Source organism: Hetaerina americana, unplaced genomic scaffold (assembly GCF_022747635.1).
Source record: "Hetaerina americana unplaced genomic scaffold, ioHetAmer1.1.p SCAF_105, whole genome shotgun sequence".
NCBI classification, from domain to species: Eukaryota; Metazoa; Arthropoda; class Insecta; order Odonata; family Calopterygidae; genus Hetaerina; species Hetaerina americana.
Genome location: NW_027286126.1, coordinates 1120862 through 1141764, shown reverse-complemented (window position 1 = coordinate 1141764; position 20903 = coordinate 1120862). Strand labels below are relative to the sequence as shown.

Genomic DNA, 20903 nt, shown 5'->3' with positions numbered 1-20903 from the left:
AAATATCCATAGTCAATAGCGTAATGGAAGATAAAATTTTGGTAGTGTCAGTTAGCACCAATCCCAAATGCCACCAGCAACAACAGGCAGTGGTTGTGCAGTGCATTGCAGCAAAGATATAGATCAGTACACTTTGGACCTTCTATGTGAATGGGTATGCCGGCATGTTATCCTTATTCCATTATTAACATTGAACCACATAATTAACCAATAAACTATGGATTAGGTTTCAACAAATATCCAGCTTTGACAAATGAAGGAAAGTAATAAATTACTTGCTTCACTCAAGTAATGTTGAAATAACATTTCAATGGATTCAAGGGTATTCAAACATTCTGACAAAAAACAGGACCCATTACATAAATATTACCTTAAGTAGACCTAATCAATATATTTAGGCAGACAAAAGCATGAATATGTAATTTATTTTAGTTCAAAAATGCAAAGATAACCGAAAGATTTTTCAACCTGCCAAACACTTATATTGACAGATACAATACAATAAATGTTCCTATAAGCAACATGTCAGCAAGCATTTAACTGTCATTGCCCCCCAAAAGAACCCAATACATTTTTGCCATTCAACTGCATATTTATTCAAGTAAGGCCTTTAATTTCCCAGCATTATGCAGCTGCTTCGTATCTGATGCACCTCCAATACATTTGCCACCAATAAAAACTCGAGGCACCTGTAAAAATAATATCACTGGGCATAATTCAACTTCAATATTCGAAAAAGATAAGTAAAAACAATATACTTTTAAGTTCAATCGACCAAGAAAAGATTAGCAATCATTAAAATGAGCATCCAGCAAATTACATTGGATTAACTACCATTTTTTATCAAGGATAGTACTACTTGCCACCTACAAACATTATGAATTCAATACTTGTGAACTTCAAGGTATCAGGCCAAGAGTTATGATAACAACCATAAGGGATTGAAAATTCAACTATAGCCTAATGTGTACCCAGACCAGAAAATTAAAACAAACACCATTGAACAGAAACATACTATTTTCCAATGAAATATTGGTTAACTAGAATACCCAAATAAGTCTCAGCAATAAAGTAGATCCAGAATATATATGATTAAAAACACTGAGCATTTGTAAAAAGTTAATTACTATAATTTCTCAAATTTAGGAATTGCCATGAATTATAATTTAATTCCTGGGTGTTTTCCATATATACGGAATGCAAAAACATTAGTGTGTATCAATTCTAAAATTGCAAAATAAACAAAATAGATTAAACAATACATGTCAGCAATTCATCCACCCATGGTTGTTCACCAATAATTATTAGTTTTAAAACCATGAACGTGACAAGAATCATTTCTCCAATTCCCTTAACACCCCAAGGTTAGCTTTTATGAGGAATTATTGGCTCTAAATATAAGATCAGTATGAAAACAGGCCTAATTGTTTCTTGCTTCATCAATTTGGTGAACGGATATCATTTAACCATAGTGAATGCTGACTTCAATTCAACTTGTAATTTCCAACTTTTTTACTAAATCTTGTATCTCCTAAACAATGTATATGTAACTTTCTTTCAATAAACCTTTCATATAACTTATTTTTCATGCATGGAATCCATTAATAAATTTTAGATTAATTTATACTAAATAATAAATTGAGATGGTAACAGAGAGAGCAAAAGAAACGGAGGAAAATGCAGCGGGAGGATATGGAAAGTTTACAGAAAAAGGATGAAAGTGGTGCGCTATACAAGAAGGTTAAAACACTATCGGGAAGTAATAGGGGAAGATGTGTCAATAGAGATAAGTCAGGTAAAATAATTGTTGAAACAGAAAAGATAAAAGAGGAACAGAAGGAGTATATAGAAGAGCTGTATGACAAAGAACTTAGGAAGGCAACTTACAAATATAAGGAGAATATGACATTGATGAACATAGCTTAGCTCCAGGTTTACTCGATGATATGATAGGAAGGGCATTTGAGGGAAATGAAATCAGGTAAGGTTTATAGGGTAGACAAAATTCCTATGGAACTACTTAAAGACTTAAGAAAATGCAGGTGGAAGAATCCATATGGACTGATTCATAACATCTATGAGGAAAGAATCTGGCCGGAAGACTTCGTGAGATCAGTGTTAGTTCCAATTCCCAATAAGGTAAAAGCTATATAATGTGAGGACTACAAAACAATAAGTTTGATTATGCAAGCAGTCAAAGTGGTTCTCAGAATCATCATCAACAAGAGGGTAGAGATTAGGGAAAATGATTCTTTCGGAGATAATCAGTTTGTGTTCAGGAAGAGGAGAGGAATGCACAATGCCATCAGGTAATGAGGACATTTAAGAAGAATAAAGAGGAATACAAATAGAATACAATCAGGACGTATTTAACTATTTCAAAGATTTCCAAAAGGTATTTAATTCAGAGAATTAGGAAAACTAATGAATATATTGCAGACTGCTGATCCCGGTGATGGTTGGGTAACACTCTTGTCTGCCAACCCTAAGGTCACAGATTAGATTCCCACCTTGGTGGGTTTTCCTTCACCTAGGGCTTGGGTGTTTGTAATTTCAATTGTTATAATTGCTAATAGTCCAAAGCAAAGGCCAAAAAGTGCTGTTTTCAGACTAATGCCAAATAAATAAATAAAAAAGAAAGTAGGAATAGATTGAAGGGATAGGACACTAATCCACCACCTGGGCATGATGCAGACTTCTCAGGTGTGACTGGGGGATGGAGATTTCCGACGGGCAGTATTAAGAAGAGGAGTAAGACAGGGCTGTCCAATATCATGTGCTATTCAACATATACTACCTTGATCAAAAAGTTCCCGGAATAACCACCGTGTGGCGCTCCCATCGTTCCGATTTGAGTTCTGTTTTTTTTGTTAAATTGGTACATCTGTTGTTGATATTCCCTTTAAATCTTAGTGTCATAACTTGACATTTGCAAAAGTTACGGTCGGTTTTCGGTATGTCCATCAGTGCTTCCTGCGATTTTTCCATTACTTCCTCTCGGCTGCTAAAACGCGTTCCCCGTAATGGTTTTTTAACTCGATTGAACAGAAAGAAGTCGCAGGGAGCCAAATCAGGTGAATTCGGTGGCTGTTGGATGGTATTTGTTGCATTTTTCGTCAAAAAATTACGAATAATGATAGCACTGTGCGACGGTGCGTTATCATGGTGCAAAATCCACGAGTTTTCTGCCCACATTTCTGGTCTCTTTCGGCGAATTGCTTCACGCAAACGTCTCATAACGCCCAAATAATACTCTTTGTTTACTGTCTGGCCTTCTGGCAAAAATTCATGATGCACTACACCGTTGTAATCCATGAAAACCGTCAGCATTGCCTTCTTTTTTGACTCAAAACGACGTGGTTTTTTTGGTCTCGGCTCATTTGGTGAACGCCATTCACTTGCCTGATGTCTGGATTGCGTGTCGTACTCATAAACCCACGTCTCGTCTCCAGTAATGATCCTTTTGATGAATGTGGGATCGGATTCAGCCTCGCAAATCATGTCTTTTGCGACGTCAACACGGTCTCTTTTTTGCATGAAATTGAGGTCTTTCGGCACCAACTTTGCTGCTACACGACGGAAACCCAAATCATTAACCACAATGTCTTGGGCGGATCCATAGGCAATGTTCAAGTCCTCCGCTATTTCTCTGATGGTTAATTTGCGGTTATTGACCAACATTTCTTTTACTTTATCAATTTTTTCACCGACTTTCGATGTCGATGGTCTGCCACTGCGTTCATCATCTTCGATTGACTCACGACCACTTCTGAACCGCTCGTGCCACTGGTAAACGACCGTTTTTTTTAGAGAATCGTTGCCGAAACACTTTTCCAACATTTCCAACGTCCGTGCGCCACTAAATCCGTTTTTTACGCAAAATTTAATACAAGTTCGTTGTTGCAAATTTAAATCCATTTCTGAAATTGTTAAAAATCGCCAACACCCACAGAGATAGATGTACTCTTGGCTACGTAACTTTTGCAAATGTCAAGTTATGACACTAAGATTTAAAGGGAATATCAACAACAGATGTACCAATTTAACAAAAAAAAACAGAACTCAAATCGGAACGATGGGAGCGCCACACGGTGGTTATTCCGGGAACTTTTTGATCAAGGTAGTATGTGGAGGAAATGATTAAATAGGCATGGGAAGATCTGGAGTTGGGAATTAAAGTCGGCGGGGAATTCTTAAAATCAGTTAGGTTGGCTGATGACCAAGTTCTAGTTAGTCAACCAAGGGATTGCAAGCATAGCTGAGTGAATTGGAAATTCAGTGCGATAGAAATTGGATGAGAATCAATATTAATAAAACAAATGTTATGCAGTTTTCCAGAAAGAGAAAGGCTGAGTTAACGTTAAAATAGGAGGCAAAAAATGAGCAGGTGAGATAGTTTAAGTATCTGTGAAGTATTTCAGCCAAAAATGGTCTGCCAGTATCAAGGTCAGCAAGTAATATGGACATAAGGAGAAAAATTACATTAGGCAAAGATGCTTTCACAAGGAGGAAATAATAGATGACAGGGATATCAAGGATGTTACGAAAAGGCCCTTAAAAACTTTGATATAGTTATGTACACAGCAGAAACATGATTATTGAAGCAGGACGATCAGTGTAGATTGGAGGCTTTTGAAATGAGGGTATGGAGAAGGATGTATAAGCTGAAATGGGCAGAAAGGAAAACAAACGAAGTAGTGCTAGTAATGGTGAAGGAGGGGAAAGGATTGCTGGGAAAAATCCTAAGGAGGCAGGAGAGATACAAAGTAGCAGAGCACATTGATCAGCAATTGGATGTTGAAGACCCTGATAGGGGAAAATTGGGCAACTGAGCAAGGCGTAGGAATAGGACAGGCATGCTAGAATGAAGGGAGGAAGACAATATGCCAAATTGAAGAGAGGTTTAATATACATAAAAATAATCAAATATATAAATATGAAGCGAGGTTTAATATAAAAGAAGTATTGGATGGCAGATTGTGTTTAGTTGGAGAAGCAAGGGAATAATCGCTGTACTGTTGTATAGCCTGTGTTCCCCAAAACCTACCATAAACGACAGGCTACCAATAATAATATATTATTTGGCACAAGTTGCCATCTTACATCTTTCTGTGTTGCCCTTGCATGTCTCTGTGTGTGAGTTCCTAGGTGGACATGAATTGTTTCATCGAACCTTTCTCCTTCACTTTTCTTCCCCGATAAACCCTCTCACGAGAGTGTGTCATAGCAGCACAGGCGAGCATATGACATGAACATTGGCACTTTCTAAATTATTACTCATTAGTATTTCCATAGTAACTCGATGTCACATTAACCCTCTTAGTGCGGCGGGCCGATATATCGGCTCCTTCTTAGGCTATTGTTTAAATTGCTGTAACTTATGGTTTTTTCTTTAATAATTTATGGTTTTTGTGCTATCGATAGGGTGAATTCCATACAATTATATAACACATTTTTTAAATTTTTATTAGCAATTTTAAATGCTTTTCAAAAAGTATAATTCTTACAATAATTTTATGCTCAGTTTTGTACATGTCAGGAAGCTCAGCCTAATTCTCTGCTCGTTTTTTTTTCCGAGTGGTCTTTCTACTATGAAAAGCCACTGAAAGGCTACTAATCTGTTTTCATCTGTAATCTCTTGAATGTGTTATAGTGTGGTGGTGTTGATATATAACTGCTTATTCAGACTTTGTTGATATGATGGAAATGAGAGCACTGCTTTGTAATCATTTTGGTTTCTCTTGCCATCCATCCTATCTAATCATTTTCGCCCTGTGTATTGGACTACATTGTCAGCAGTTCTCTGTGAGTTAGAACTTCGTTTTTTTTCTGCCTTTAGATTGTAAGCACATTGCTGCAGTCTCAAGGAAAGGGGAAAAGTCCCAATTTGACTCTGACCAGCCTTTTCAAAAAATTCAAACTATGCAGAGGCTGACAAAAAAATTTACAATTCACTGGTTTTTCTTTATTTATAATTTTTTCTATATGTCTATTTAATTCTTTCTCATATTTAAATATGGTAGTTTTATTGAAAAATGTTAAAAAAAATATTAGTATTGTGTCTAAAAATCGAAATATTATTGCTAAAAAAATATTCTTCAAATCTATAATACTGTAATAATTACATTTATTTATCAGATGATGTAAATGTATAACATCATTAATAACTACAATATTTTATTTTAAAATAAAAAAACTGCAAATGGATATCTAAACAAATAACTTCATAATGTTTTTTTCCTAAGGTGATACATTTTCTTAAATTACCCTTCGCACTTCTCACTAGTAGCCCTGGAATCCCCACCGCACTAAGAGGGTTAATTCAGTAATAGAGAATTCATCGGCCATGTGATAGGTTTTCAGTTCAGTTTCCAGCTGCGAGATATTTTTACTCATGAAAATTAACTTCTGGTCTGTTCTTCCTTCCATCTCTCCTGAACTGTTTTCCTTTTTCGAAATTCCTTTGTGCCCCAGTCCTTAATAGTGTCTTCATATCTTGTGTTTTGAAATCATCTTAAATCACCACAGATATAAACTCTGGTTAAAAACATAACTAAACAGTCAAGGGGTTTGAACTGTTGAGGTATGTCTGAGGGGTGGAGGAAGGCGATACTTAAACTGTTAAAGACAATGATTGAAAGGAAAATTGCTGAGAGGGGCATATTCGAGAGCTGGTAGTGAGGTTGTTTGTATATGGTGGCCGTAGGAGGTCATTGTTAATGCGGATATTGAGTCTTGTGGTACATTGTCCAAGGTAGGAGGAGGGGTGGTCTTCCCAAATCAGTTGGTGAATTATAGTTTCTAATAGCAGTACAATTTTCCCTGAAGATCATTCTAGCTAGTAGCTATATCAATCAGGATAGGTGTAGTATTGATATAAAAGTGGCTTATTACATTCTCTGTCTTCTTACAAATCTACCCCTAGTCCATCCCACGTCTCCCTTACTTTTTCCACCATATATTAAGGGCCCCAGTGGTGGCAGGGTAATAACCTTGCCTGCCAACCCAGAGGTCGCAGGTTCCATTCCCCTCCTCAGGGGATTTTCCTCCATCTAGGAATTGGTTGCACATAATTGACTTCAATGTAATGTCTGAAGGTTATGTGGAAGAAGGGACTATAAGTCTAAACCTCGACCTAATTAGTCGATAAATAAATAATAAATATTTTGAGGAAAGACATTGGACGAACTAGGGGTAGGCATGAAAATAACCGATGAAGTCAACCATACAAGTTATCAAGTTTTTGTTTGTCATTCAGACAGTATGGAATGGTAAGAAGTTACAGTACAAAGTTTTTTTACCATAACTTCCCATTACAGTGCAGCAATTTGCTTTCTAAGGAGTTCCTCCCTTTGAATCTTCCATTTTTTGGAACAGAAGCATTTCATTTATGTAGTAGTAGTAGTGTTTAGGGGAGGTGACCGACAGCTGAGATCATTTACACACCCTAGGGGATGGACAGGAAAGGATGAAGGGTGGAGAGAAACCCCGCGTCGGCATTAGCCTACTCTTTACAAAAGGCGCCAAGTGGTCCTCAGCTTAATGTCCCATCCGACGAACGGCGTACTCACTCGAAGTTCCCTCCACAAAGCACCTCAAGAAGGTATCGAGATACCTCTGAAAAATATTCAACACCGCCAGGATTTGAACCCGGGCCCTCTGGGTGGGAAGCCAGTACGATAGCCACCGCATCTCGATCCCCCATTTCATTTATGTAATTCATAAACCAGATAAATGGAAATTTCTTGTCTAAACTGGACTGCATACCTTACCATAAATGAAAACAAAATAGCTGTAATAGTTTTAAACTTAACAGACCCTCTTATATATTGAAGGTAAACACTCCCTATGGATGAATATTATAATTTGCCAGGTCTTAAGAGATTACCGTATTTCCCTGCCCATAAGATGCACTTTTTTTACTTCAAAATGTGCTCTTATAATTTTAACCTACTCGCGCAAGCTGAATTTCCCAGAAAAAACAATTTTGACCTACTAGCGCAAGCTGAATTCCCCAGAAAAAACTATCAAGTATTTTTTTCCTCACATCAGGCATAGGAAATAGTTGCCATTATTACATATGTCTATAGTATTTCTGTTTTGAGTTGGTAGAAAACAACTGAGGTTTAATATTTAATTGAAAGTACTTACTAAAAAATTACCAAACAATTTATAAATGTGTACTCTGTAGCCCATTTAGTTACATCTCACATGCCGTGCTGCTAAACTTAATATGCCAAGGGCTAATGGGAATGTCACCCCAATATACATACATTGCATCTCCTACAATAAACAAATGATGAATTCCCGGGATTCAACAGCAAATAAACTTTGATATCTATGTATCCATTAATCTTCAATGTAACAATTAAATTTTCTTCGCATTAAGTATTAACATCAAACTAATTGGATATTTTATGTCTGCTCCAAGTATTTTACATTAATTATGACCTAAATAAAATCAGGGTGCATCTTATGAGCTGAGAAATACTGTAATTAAAAATACCAAATATATGTACTGTACCCATCCCATGGACTACGACCATGACAAGGTGGAAAGACTTGTACGTTCCAATGACCACTAGAGATGTGCTAGTGGGAACAATGATAATTGCTCCTGGTAAGGTCACCCATGCCAGATAGGTCGAAGGTTAGGAACCTGGCAAAATGTAGTCCACGTAGCGTCTGTTCCTCAGTGAGGCAGCTGCAAAGGGGGGCCCAGTGGGACCGCCATTAGATAGATAGATAGATAGATAGATAAGAGGTCTTTATTTGGGTGCCATTGAGTGATGGTGTCACATTAAAAACACTATTGAGGAAGGCAACGGGAAACCACCATAATTATCATTCCCCAGAAAACAATGATGAACATATGGAGAATATAAGTCATGGCAACAACGGGACTCGGCTAAACCGGCCGTGTGTCATGCCCAAGGGGGCATGGCTTCCATATTCATCTTTTCACAATACCCTTGCAAAGGAAAACCAGCCACAGCATGACAGAAGACGCAAAAGAAGAAGACCAATTTAGTTAGAATAGGTACTTGGAATGTGAGGATGATGTTTAGAACACGAAAAATTAAAGAGTATTAAGTGAGAGATGGGAAGAGGAAATATAGATATTTTAGGGTTATCCGAGGTAAGATAGAAGGAAGTGGGAATTACTGGAGTGATAGAAATAGAATAATATATAGCAGCGGAGACAAGAGCCAACGAGGGGTTGCCATAATATTAAATGAAGAAGCATAGTAAACATAGAACAAGCAACCAATAGAATATTACTAGAAGAGATAAAAGCAGAACCGACAAACTTGGTCATTGTTCAGGTATACAAGGTCTGTCCAAGGGCAAACTGAGACCATAAAAACTTTATTTTGCTAAATTCGGTCTACATCAATTTTGTCCCCCTTCAAAGTACTCTCCATTTGTTGCTATGTACTTATTCCATCTTCTTTTCCACTGTTTAAAAAGCACCCTTAGAAGTCCTCAGCAGTTAGGCATTTTAGTTTCCTCGTCATTTCTTGCTTTATTGTGTCCACATTTTCCCTGTGCTGTCCCCTCATCACATTTTTGCATTTTGGGAACAGGAAAAAGTTACAGGGGGTGCGATCTGGCGAAGGATGATGATCAAGGATGGTGATTGAATTTGTGAGGGTGTATGCGCCATTAAGAGCATATACAAGACCTAGGTTTTGACTTACAAAGTCATCATCAGGTGACTCATCATGACTTTGTAAGTCGAAGCCTAGGTTCTACTTATTAACTGAAAACTTGGACATGAGAAAGCTGTGTGCAATGTGGTTGCCACATTTGCTCACACTCAGGCAAAACCAGTGTCGTGAAGATGTTTCAATTGAGTGTTCAGCTAAGTCACACCCAAGACAGAAAAATCTCCATCACTAATAAAAATGCCATAAATATCATTTTCAAGATTTAAAAGAATTTTTACCAAATCGCAATAAAAAGGGCTTCCCGAAATATTGACTTATCCATCACTATAAACATAAATTTATTTATTAACTCAATAAAAGAGTTTTAATTTTCGGTGTTACTGAATGACTTAGCTTTCAAGAAATTGAGAAAAAAGCATTTGATGGATTAATCATATTTCTTTCAACCAAAAGCACCCTTTACTATTGAATTTATAGAGATTTTGAGATATTTAAAAATAGTTCAAGCTATTATATTGTAGTTTTTAAATGTTTCTTAAAATTTGGCGCAGGTAAGATCTGCAATACATCAAGAGAGCTCATTATAAATTCACAAAGAATGCCACCAGCCTTGGCTTCTATTTAGCGATTGACTTCCGGTTATATTAAAACCATGGGAAATAACCCAATGGTTGATTTGATTGGATATGCATCTACTTCTTGACTCAATGGCATATGAAATTCACATTTCAGAGTAGGTGCAGACAGATCGTATCCCTAAGCCACCTTCAATTGCCCAAGAAGATCTGGTACCCAAAAAGTCAAACCATTTAGGTGAAGCTGAGGGTACTCAATGAATTCACTCCGAATCCAACTCAGATCCTTTGGTCAGTGGCCCAGTGCTCTACCTACTGAATTACCACACCTCTCACTCAAGCTATTTATCATGAGCGTTATCAACCGTAATTCTGTATTACTTTTTGAACTAAGAACAAATTTGCATCCCTTTTCTTGTTTCTTTTGTTGTTTGGTATTTTTCAATAGTGTAAGGTGGACTTGAATACCTTGAATCAGCAATTATATCGATATGGAACCAATACTGCCTGGAATTGGGGAAAGAGAACTGACGTTTTCCCCAAAATCCTCTCTCGCCCAAAAAATAGCTTCTCAACCACTAGACCGCCCTTGGAACTCCCTGGAAAACTAAACAAGTGTTACGGGGAGAGGGAATTTGAAGTGAACATTTTTATTAAAAAACAAATTAAATTATTTTTTGTCCTTCATGATTTCTTTCCCATGAATCATATATAAATGCTTTGAAATTCTTTTAAATATATACAGGAAAACCTGGTAACCTTAGTGCAACGTCTCCATTTAAAATGTAGGTGCAGCGTGGTGCCAGAATTAGCGTATATTGCCATACTGCCAGATACATTCTCCTGGGTTAAATAGTTTCATTTAGGAACCACATGTTTGTCTGATGGTTGGGCTGACAAAAGACACAGGTTAAGTCAGTGCAATTATTTGAATTCATGTACAATTGTTCTATTTTTTGTTATTTACTGTTATAATATGTCACGCAGAACATGAGTTGCCATAATAATTCAGTTTGTGGTCACTTTAACGCTCCTTTACCACCCTCAGAGGCGACGTGATGTACCTCACCCCTACAGTCCATTGCTTTTAACCATGGAATAACATCGCCTACTCCTAACTTCCAATCCAACCTCTTGACCCCTCTAATACACCAGCTTTGGGCAGTAGGTGGGGAAAACGCCTAAATGTAGTGGCAATCCCACCAAAGCAACCTCACCTGCACAGCTGTATGAAAGAGAAGTTGTGCGAGGAGAAATTAGGTGATGCAAAGCGTTAACGGGAGGGGCTTCAAATGGATCAGAGCCCTCCAGTGACACTTAGGATGGCACTAGATACGATGTCAACAGTTAGACAAAGAAACTGTACCTTTATTTCTCGGCTATTTACTTCACCGATCATAGACTCAAACATAGTATTTCTCATCAACTGGTTCTGTTTAATGCATTAACTGAATATAATAAGACCAGGAAAATTGACTAAATGCCCTTTCACCTTTTAACTACATTCATTTATTCTAATCTAATTTCTTTTCTTCTTGCAGCACTAAGGTTAAATGGTGAAGTAATATAATTTGTAGAAGCTTTATACACATTATTACAACTACACAAGTGATTAATTATCTAAAATTATAATGAGGTCTTTTCCTATTCGTCCATGATATATCACAAATCAATGTGTGTTTAAGATAATAAATTATTATTTGCGGAACAATTTTCAGTGGTAATTTCATATTCAACGGAGAGTTCTGCGATTGAAATATAAGGGCCCTTATAAACATTTGACGAGGATTAAAATTGGTGGCAGGAAGGTGTTGGTAGTCATTAAAAAAAATATTGTGTCGCACTGCTGTTACAGTGTTATTTGCTTCATTGGTTCATCATGACCAATATTTCGCAGCATAGGTGACACAAAGGAATCAAGCACCTAACTTGACCCTTGTGTGTGAACACAATGAGAAGAAGAACACGCCTCCCAGTCAAATCACTCGACATAAAATACTTCCTTCTTCTTGCCTACGCTCATTGTGTAAGTATATGTAGAAATACTTGTTTGGTCACATTTCTCAGTTGAGGTTCTATAGCGCACCAAAAAGCGGTTTACAATAAACATTTATTGTGGAAAAGAAAAGTGCTTTAACTAAGTCAATTTTATATTTACCTGGTGGACTTTGGTTTTCTTTCTCCAAATGGCTATACCCCATCATAGGGTGGCCAGTTCCAACGACAAGCTCTATTGCAGACTTATCTTTCCTCAGATGGAGGAGAGATAATGTGTAATAGATTGGATTCATCAATTATCAACAGGCCGCACGCAAAGGGTTGTAATAGATGGATTATAACCCGACACAGTAAGGATTACATCAGCAGTTCTACAAGGAAGAGCTATGGGTCCGCCATTGGTCCTCTTATACATTATGGACAACAGTTCTTAGGTTTCTAGTAATTTTTGCTCCTTTGATGATGATGCAGTAATATATAGGGACATATCCAATCATGAAGATAAAGAATCATTATCCATTGACCTATATGTGATCGAAAATGTGTGCGAGATATGGGATTCAGAATTAAATTTTAAGAATTGTGTTTCGAGGAACTTTTGGAGGAAAAGCATTTCACCCAAAAACAATTACAGCACACAAAAAACCATCATAACAGACGTAAAATTGGTAAAATTTGTGTATTACGTTAATTACTGACATGCCCTGGGGAAAACACATTCGCGAAATCAGATGAACATCAAATAAAAGGATTCAAAAAAAGAATATTTGGGCAATGTAATGAGAGGTCAAAAGAGCTCTGTTATATTACCTTAGCTAGGCCACACCTTGCACATGTTGCAAGCATATGGCATCCTAACGAGGTAGGCTTAGTTATAGAACTAAATCAAGGGCAACAAAGAGCAGCTGAGCTGGTGAAATGTTGTTACGAACAAGGTAGCAGGGTCACAACACTATTGAAACAATTAGGATGTGATCCACCAGTTGCTTGTAGGATGAAACACAGATCATATTTTCCGCGAACATTTGAGGTAGGCCACTTATCTGATAATGATAAATGCATATTATTTAATGTTTCGTGAAGATGTTTCAATTGTTTGTTTTGCAAAGTTTCACAGCAACAAAGCAGAACTTTTGCACTGTTTCATAACCATGGATGAAACATGGGTCCACTACTTCACACCAGAGACAGAAGAACTACCAAAACAATGGATTTAAAAGGGAGAACCGGTTCTAAAGAAAGCAAGACCGTTTCATCTGCAGGCAAAGACATGGCGTTGGTTTTTTGGGATGCACGTGGGATAATTTTCATTGACTATATTAAAAAGGAAAAACTATCAATGGTGAGAATTATGCATAATTATTGCAATGTTTAAGCGAAGAAATCAAGCAAAAGTGGACGCATTTGGCTAGGAAGGTGTTGTTTCATCAAGACAATGCACCAGCTCACAAATCAGTTATTTCAATGGCCAAAATTTATGAATTAAAGTTTGCATTGCTACCTGATGATTGCTACCAGATTTAGCCCCCTCGGATTAATTCCTGTTTGCAAACTTGAAAAAATAGCTATGTGGTCAAAGATTTTACAACCGTGAAGTGATGTCGGCAGTTAATGGCTATTTTGAGGTGAAAGACAATTCTTATTATACAAAGGGTATAGAACTTATTGAACATTGCTGGGAAAACTGCATAGAGCTGATAGGAGATTGTTGAAAATTAATATTTTTTTCCCCCCAAAGTTTTGTGTTTTCTTTGTTGGGTCGGGTACTTCTGGGACCACCCTCTTACATTGATTATCAAGGAAAATTATTAGAAAAATAATACAGCCATTTTCAAAAATAAATTGCTGTCTTTTCATTATTTAGCTGCAAATATAAATAGCAACCATCGTACATGCTTTATATGTTTCTATTATGACCCATAGTTGGTACCAATATGGGCATAGAGCAACAGTAAGTTTCATTTAAGAAATGACTTTAAACAAGCAGTACTACTGGCCCTCCCATGGACTACAACCTTAACATGGTGGAAGGGTTTGTCTGTTCCGATGACCCCTAGAGCTGTGCTGGTGTGGGTAATGATTATTACTCCTGGTAGGGTCACCGATGCCAGATAGGTCGAAGGAATTTTTTATTTTATATTCGTATTTACCCCCTCCCCGGACTACAACCTTGACGTGGTGGAAGGGCTTGTGCGTTCCAATGACTAGTTCCCTAGAGCTGTTCTGGCGGGAGTAATAGTAATTGCACCTGGTAGGGTCACCCATGCCAGATAGGTCGAAGGTTAGGACCCAGACGAAAGGTAGTCCACGCAGCATCTGTTCTTCAGTGAGGCGGCTGCAATGGCGTCTGACCCCAGTGGGACGGCCATTGAGTGATGGTGTCACGGTAAAAACACTATTGAGGAAGGCAACAGGAAACCACCACTATTATCATTCCCAAGAAACCAATGATTGACAATATAGAAAATGAGTCCTGGAACTATGGGATTTGGCCCAATCAGATGTCGTGCCCGGCAGCAGGACACGCAAGGCTTCCGCTGTCATCATCTCATGAAACCCTTGCTAAGGAAAACCAACAGCAGCAGGACAGAAGACGCAGAAGAAGAAGACCAAATCAGTTAGAATAGGAACTTGGAATGTTAGGACGATGTTTAGGACAGGATAATTTTAAAAAATCAATCCATATGTGGAAAGAGGAAACATATTTCAGGTTCATGAGAAGTGGGATGGCAGGATAGCAACAAATACTGTGATGAGACTAAGTGATGGTTATAGAGTAATATACAGCGGCGGGGATGAGAGCCAACGAGGGGTTGCCATAGTATTAAATAAAGTGGTAGGAAGAAGCGTAGTCAACATAGAACAGGTAATGGATAGAATATTACTAGTAGAGAAAAAAGCAGAACAGATGAACTTGGTCATTGTTCAGGTATACATGCCACCAAGCAATCATAAGGAGGAAGAAGACCATAGGATATACAACCTGTTATAGCACATAATCACAAGTATTCCTGCAGGGAAACATTGGAATGCCATTGTACCCAAAGGAAGATACGGTGAAGAGGTATGGAACTATGGTTTAAGCTCGAGGAATGTCCACGGGGAGGAAGCAATTGAGTTCTGCAGGAGAAAGGGGTTAGTCATAAGCACCCCTTGGTTTAGACACCACAAAAGACATACGCATGCATGGAAAATGCCAGGTGGCTCAGAAAGGTATCAGTTAGATTATATTGTGGCTAGGCACAGATTCAGAAACAATGTGTTCACTTCGCAGATTTCCGGGAGCAGATAAGGACTCTGACCACAATTTTGCTGTTATGAAGTGAAGGGTCCAACTTCAAAAAGATATGGCAGGGGCAGGGTATTAGGAAAAGGAATGAAGAAGCATTTAAGGGAATGACAAGGAAGGAGTATCAGCAGGCTGTAGAGAAAATCATGGATGACAATAAAGAGCTGAGTACTATCGAGGAAAAATGGGAAGTAACAAGAAAGGGATATCGATAGCCACAAATGAAACTATAGGAACCGTTAATGGAAAAAGGACAAGAAAACCATGGATCACCAATGAGATGATTAGAAAGATAGATGAGAAAAACAAAATGGAAGAATGTAAACACAGAGTTAGGCAAAAGGAATTACAAAGAGTTTAATAATAAATTAAGATGGGCAACAAATAAAGCAAAGAAGCACAGTGGAAGACGCAGTGCGAGGATATGGAAAGTTTGCAAAAGAAGGGTGAAATTAGTGCCCTATACAGCAAGGTTAAATCACTGTTGGGAAGTAAGAAGGGAAGATCTATGCTAACAGTTAAGCAATAAGGCGGGTAAGATAATAGTTGAAACAGAAAATATCCAAGTGAGATGGAAGAAATATAAAGCAGACCTTTATGTTAAAGAACTTAAACCAACAAGGTTATACATAGAAAGAGAACATGACGTGGAGAAAGATAGCTTAGTTCTAAGTATACTCGACTATGAGATAGTAAGAGCTTTAAGGGAGATGAAATCAAATAAGGCCATGGGGGTAGACTAAATTCCTGCGGAACTACTGAAATGTTTGGGAAAATGTGGGAGGAAGAGTCTACATGGACTGATTTGTAGCATCAATGAGGAATGAATCTAACTGGAAGATTTTGTGAGACTAGGGTTAGTTCCTACTCTGAAATATATGAAGGCTACATCATGTGAGGACTAGAGAACAACATGTTTGATTTCCCATGCAGTTGAAGTGGTTCTCAGGGTCATCAACAAGGGAATAGAGAGCTAAGCAAATGATTACTTAAGGGAAGATCAGTTTGGATTTAGAAAGGGGAGAGGAACACGCAATGCTATTGCAGTAATGAGATCATTAATCGAGAGGAATATAGAACACAACCAGGAGGTATTTGCCTGTTTCGTAGATTCTGAAAAAGCATTTCATAGAGTGAATTGGGAAAACTAAAGAGTATATGGCAGAAAATAGGAATAGATTGGAGGGACAGGACGCTAATCTGCAACCTGTACATGCCTCAGAATGCTCAGGTGGGAGTGGAGAACAGTCTGGATTGGCAATGATAGGAAGAGGTATTAGACAGGGTTGTCCATTGTCACCAGTGCTGTTCAAAGTATGTGTGAAGGAAATGATTAAAGAGGCTTGGGAAGAACTGGAGGTAGGAAAGAAAGTCCCGAGGAGAATTCATAGAATGAGTTAGGTAGCTGATGACCAAGCTCTAGTGTTCCAAAGAAACTGCGGGAGATGCCGCAACAGTAACTTTTAACGGAGTCATCCGCTAATGTGCATTTCAATGCAACAATTTCAGAGTGTAAAAATCATTCGCCTTGACTGGGATTCGAACCCAGATCCCTCAATATCCGGTCGAGTGCTTTAGCCACTTAGCCACGAATGCCTGTGACATTGTATGTACGGTATTTCGTCACAACATCTTGTTCCTTTAAAAGCCCCAAAATTTCAGAGTTTAAGAGGACGCCTCGGTAGCTTAAGTGGCTAAAGCACTCGACCGGATATTGAGGGATCTGGGTTCGAATCCCAGTCAAGGCGAATGATTTTTACACTCTGAAATTGTTGCATTGAAGCTCTAGTGTGTCAGCCAGCCAAGGGGTTGCAAGCAGTGCTGAGTGAATTGGAAATTCAATGCAATAGATATGTGATGAGAATCAAAATAAATAAAACTAAGGCTATGTGATTTTCTAGAAAGAAAAAGGCTAAGCTAAAGGCTAATTATTAAAATAGGAGGGCAAAAAATTAAGCAGCTAGAACAGTTTACGTATCTCGGAAGTGTTTTGGACCAACACGGTCAAAGTAGTAGGGACGTAAGGAGAAGAAATGCACTAGCAAAGAGGATTTCACAAGGAGGAGGGAGTTGATGACAGGGATATTGAGTAAGGATATTAAGAAAAGACTCATCAAAACTTTGACATGGAGCGTCGTTATGTACGGCATGGGAATATGGTCATTGAAGCAGGTGGATAGATGCAGAATGGAGGCTTTTGAAATGTGGTAGTGGAGAAGGATAAAGAAGGTGAAATGGACCAAAAGAAATATAAACGAGGAAGTACTACATTTGGTAGGCGAGGAGAGGGATTTGTTGGGAGAAATCCTCAGGAGGCAAGAAAAATGAATGAAGGGCGTGTTGAACAGCAGTGGGATGTTGCAGACTGTGATAGAAGGGAGAATGTTAGGCAAATGTAGAAAGGGCAGGGAGAGGATAGGGATGTTAGACGGGATGAAGTAAGTACACAGAGATGAAGAAGGACTTTATGTAGAGTAGATTGCTGGATTGTTTTTTGTTAGGAGTAACAAAATATTTATTTGGTAGCTGAGTCCTTCCAAAATCTACCTTAAACAATACATTACTTTGAAAAATAAATCAACTCTACAAGGTCCACTATGAAAGTAGTGTGCATTCTCTGGGAAAAGTAGATTTATTATATGAATGAAGGGCATGTTGATAGGCAGTGGGATATGTTGAAGACTGTGATGGAAAGGAGAATGTTAGGCAAATGTGGAATGGGCAGGAGCAGGATAGGGATGTTGGGCGGGAGGAAGGAAGAACACAGAGATGAAGAAGGACTTGATGTAAAGTAAGTGGCTAGATTGTGTCTTGTTAGGAGTTACAAAAAATTTATTTAATAGTTGTGTCCATCTAAACCTTCCTTAACCAGTAGATTAATTAGTAATAATAGTACTACTGGGTTAATAATTTTATGCATTCTCCACTTGATAGGTAGAGCAAGGATTCAAGGAATAAACATCTTATTCAACTACAAGTGCTTCCATTTCTCATACAAATATGTAAACAATGTCATTTTCAAGAAAATGAAAGACTTAGACATTCAAATTCACAGCAAGATAAAAATGCTTAGAATTTTAAGATGTCTAAATTGAAGCTACAGCATGCATCTAGGATTGCATGGAAAATTTCAGTTCTTCCAAAATTACCCAGTTATCTCATTTTTACCCAGGAACAAGTTATGAACTTTGGTTAGAAACCATCGCATGCTCTTCAAGAGCTCCCCTTTACTATCATTTTCTTTTAACTTCATGAAATGAACCATCACCATAATTTTATTTCATGCAAGAATAACCATTAACATTGTATCATTCAAAAATACATATGAACTTACCGTTCGTGCCCCAGTTTTTTCCTTCAAATAATCTTGAATATCAGAACAATTCGGCATCGTATCCAATTCATATGCAGTATATTTGTATCCCAGCGAAGTGAATAACTATGAAGAACGAAAAAAGAAAATAATTTCAAAAACAAATCACTTCAGAAGTGTTTGTTATTATTTGTATATATAATTTCAAACCTACATCCTTCGCTTGATCACAGTATGGGCATGTTGATTTTGAGAACAAAACTACTTTATCTCCTTGAATCTTCTCCTCTACAAATTTCTCAGCAGCCATCACCTTATGCTGTATATTCTGCCAAACAGAAAAAAGGATTAAAATCGAGACATTTATACAAGGGCAGTTCAATAAGTACCCGTGTTTGACAACAAAGGGTGTTCCTGAGGGAAGTTTATGTTATCATTGTGTGCTGCCATCTATCAAACGACTGTGAAATAATTTCAGACTGATTTAAAAGTTAGTTTGGATTTGGCAGCCATTCGAGTAAGACGTGTTTCGTGATTTTCGCTAAGATGGAAAAAGAGCAGCATTGTTCGGTAATTCGCTTTTTGTTTTTGGATGGGAAGAAATGCGAGGAGATAAAAGCAAAGTTGGATGCTGTTTGTGGGGACACTTCACCATCTATGACCACAGTTAGATATTGGTTCAACGAATTTAAACTTGGGCGAACATCTGTTTTTGATGAGGAGCGGCCAGGACACCCGGCAGACGTGGTTACGGAGGAAATCATTCAAAAAGTCCACGCCATGATTCTCTATGATCAATGATCAAAAATGCGCGAAGTAGCAGAGGCCGTGGGTGTGTCGACCTGAACAGCAATTAATATTTTACATAATAAGTTGGCGATGAAAAATTGTCGGCCCGATGGGTGCCGCGATTGCTCACGGTGGACAACAAGCTGATCCGGCTGTCAAATTGCATGAACTACATTATGAATTGCTGCCGCTCCCCCGTATTTACCCGATCTGGCTCCCTGCAACTTTTTCTTATTCCCTAACATGAAGAAATGGCTCACGGGAAAAAAAATTTAGCCCAAACGAGGAAGTTATCACCGAGACAGAGGCGTATTTTGGAGAGTTCGACAAATCCTATTTTTTGGAGGGGTTAAAAAAATGGCCAGAATGTTGGGAGAAGTGTATCTTTCTAAAAGGGGGCTATGTTGAAAAATAAAGAAAATGTTTTTGGAAAAATGGTTTCTTCATTTCTAACACGGGTACTTATTGAACCGCCCTCGTAAGAAATAATGAGAATCCCTCAGGCACATGCATATTACAACTACAATGTTTCTTAAATATAAGAATAATGCAGGCCACATCTATTAAAACCTATCAAAGTTTTACTTTCAATGTCCCCACTTTAATGAATAACAGATTGAAGCACTTTTCCACTTAATAAATTTTTTTGTTATTTTACAACCGGGTTTCTATATATTACATCATCATCAGGTGGTCACCGATGATGTATTACACCATTTTGATGCATTACATCCTCATCACCTGATGATGATGCAATACATAAAAACCCAGTCGTAAAATTAAAAAAAAAATTTTTATCAAGTGGAAAAGTGTTTCGGTTATTCATTATGTTCGACTTCCACCACATCACGCCTGAAGCTACTCAATTTGTCCCCACTTTAAGCTGAAAAACTCAAGAATTACAAATGTATATTTACTTCTAATGCATATATGTAGCTCACTGATTTCCCCACTATCTCATGACCTGTATCCTCACTAGAATTGAAAAACAGTACCAGAAAAATAGGACTAGAAAAATTGCATAACTAAAAATTGCACTGAACAAAGATGCCATGAAAAACTGAGTCTAAAATAAATCTTATAAGTGGAAAATTGCAAGAATTTTTGTCTTTGTTATTAGGTAACTACAAAAAAGATAATTTCCCAGCAAATGCTCTTATTAAATTCTGTTCAAGGTCTTCATCAGTGATGTTGCGGTTGTCAATTTGCCTAGCATATTACCTTGGGGCCTGGGGTCAGGAGCTGTCAGAGGGATATGGTATGGGAGA

At 37.8% G+C, this 20903-nt stretch overlaps 1 protein-coding gene across 1 annotated transcript in view; it reads right to left on the bottom strand.

Moving 5' to 3' along the window:
• Positions 1-405: 405 nt before the first annotated feature.
• Positions 406-20903, bottom strand: part of LOC139700577 (glutaredoxin-1-like) — a 28206-nt gene continuing 7708 nt past the window's right edge. Inside the window, exons 2-4 of the mRNA XM_071599107.1 lie at positions 19061-19174; positions 18868-18972; positions 406-689 (exon numbers count right to left, since the gene is read on the bottom strand). Of these exons, the coding sequence (XP_071455208.1) occupies positions 594-689; positions 18868-18972; positions 19061-19156 (297 nt within the window). The 5' untranslated portion in view covers positions 19157-19174 and the 3' untranslated portion in view covers positions 406-593. The remainder of the gene's footprint in view (positions 690-18867; positions 18973-19060; positions 19175-20903) is intronic.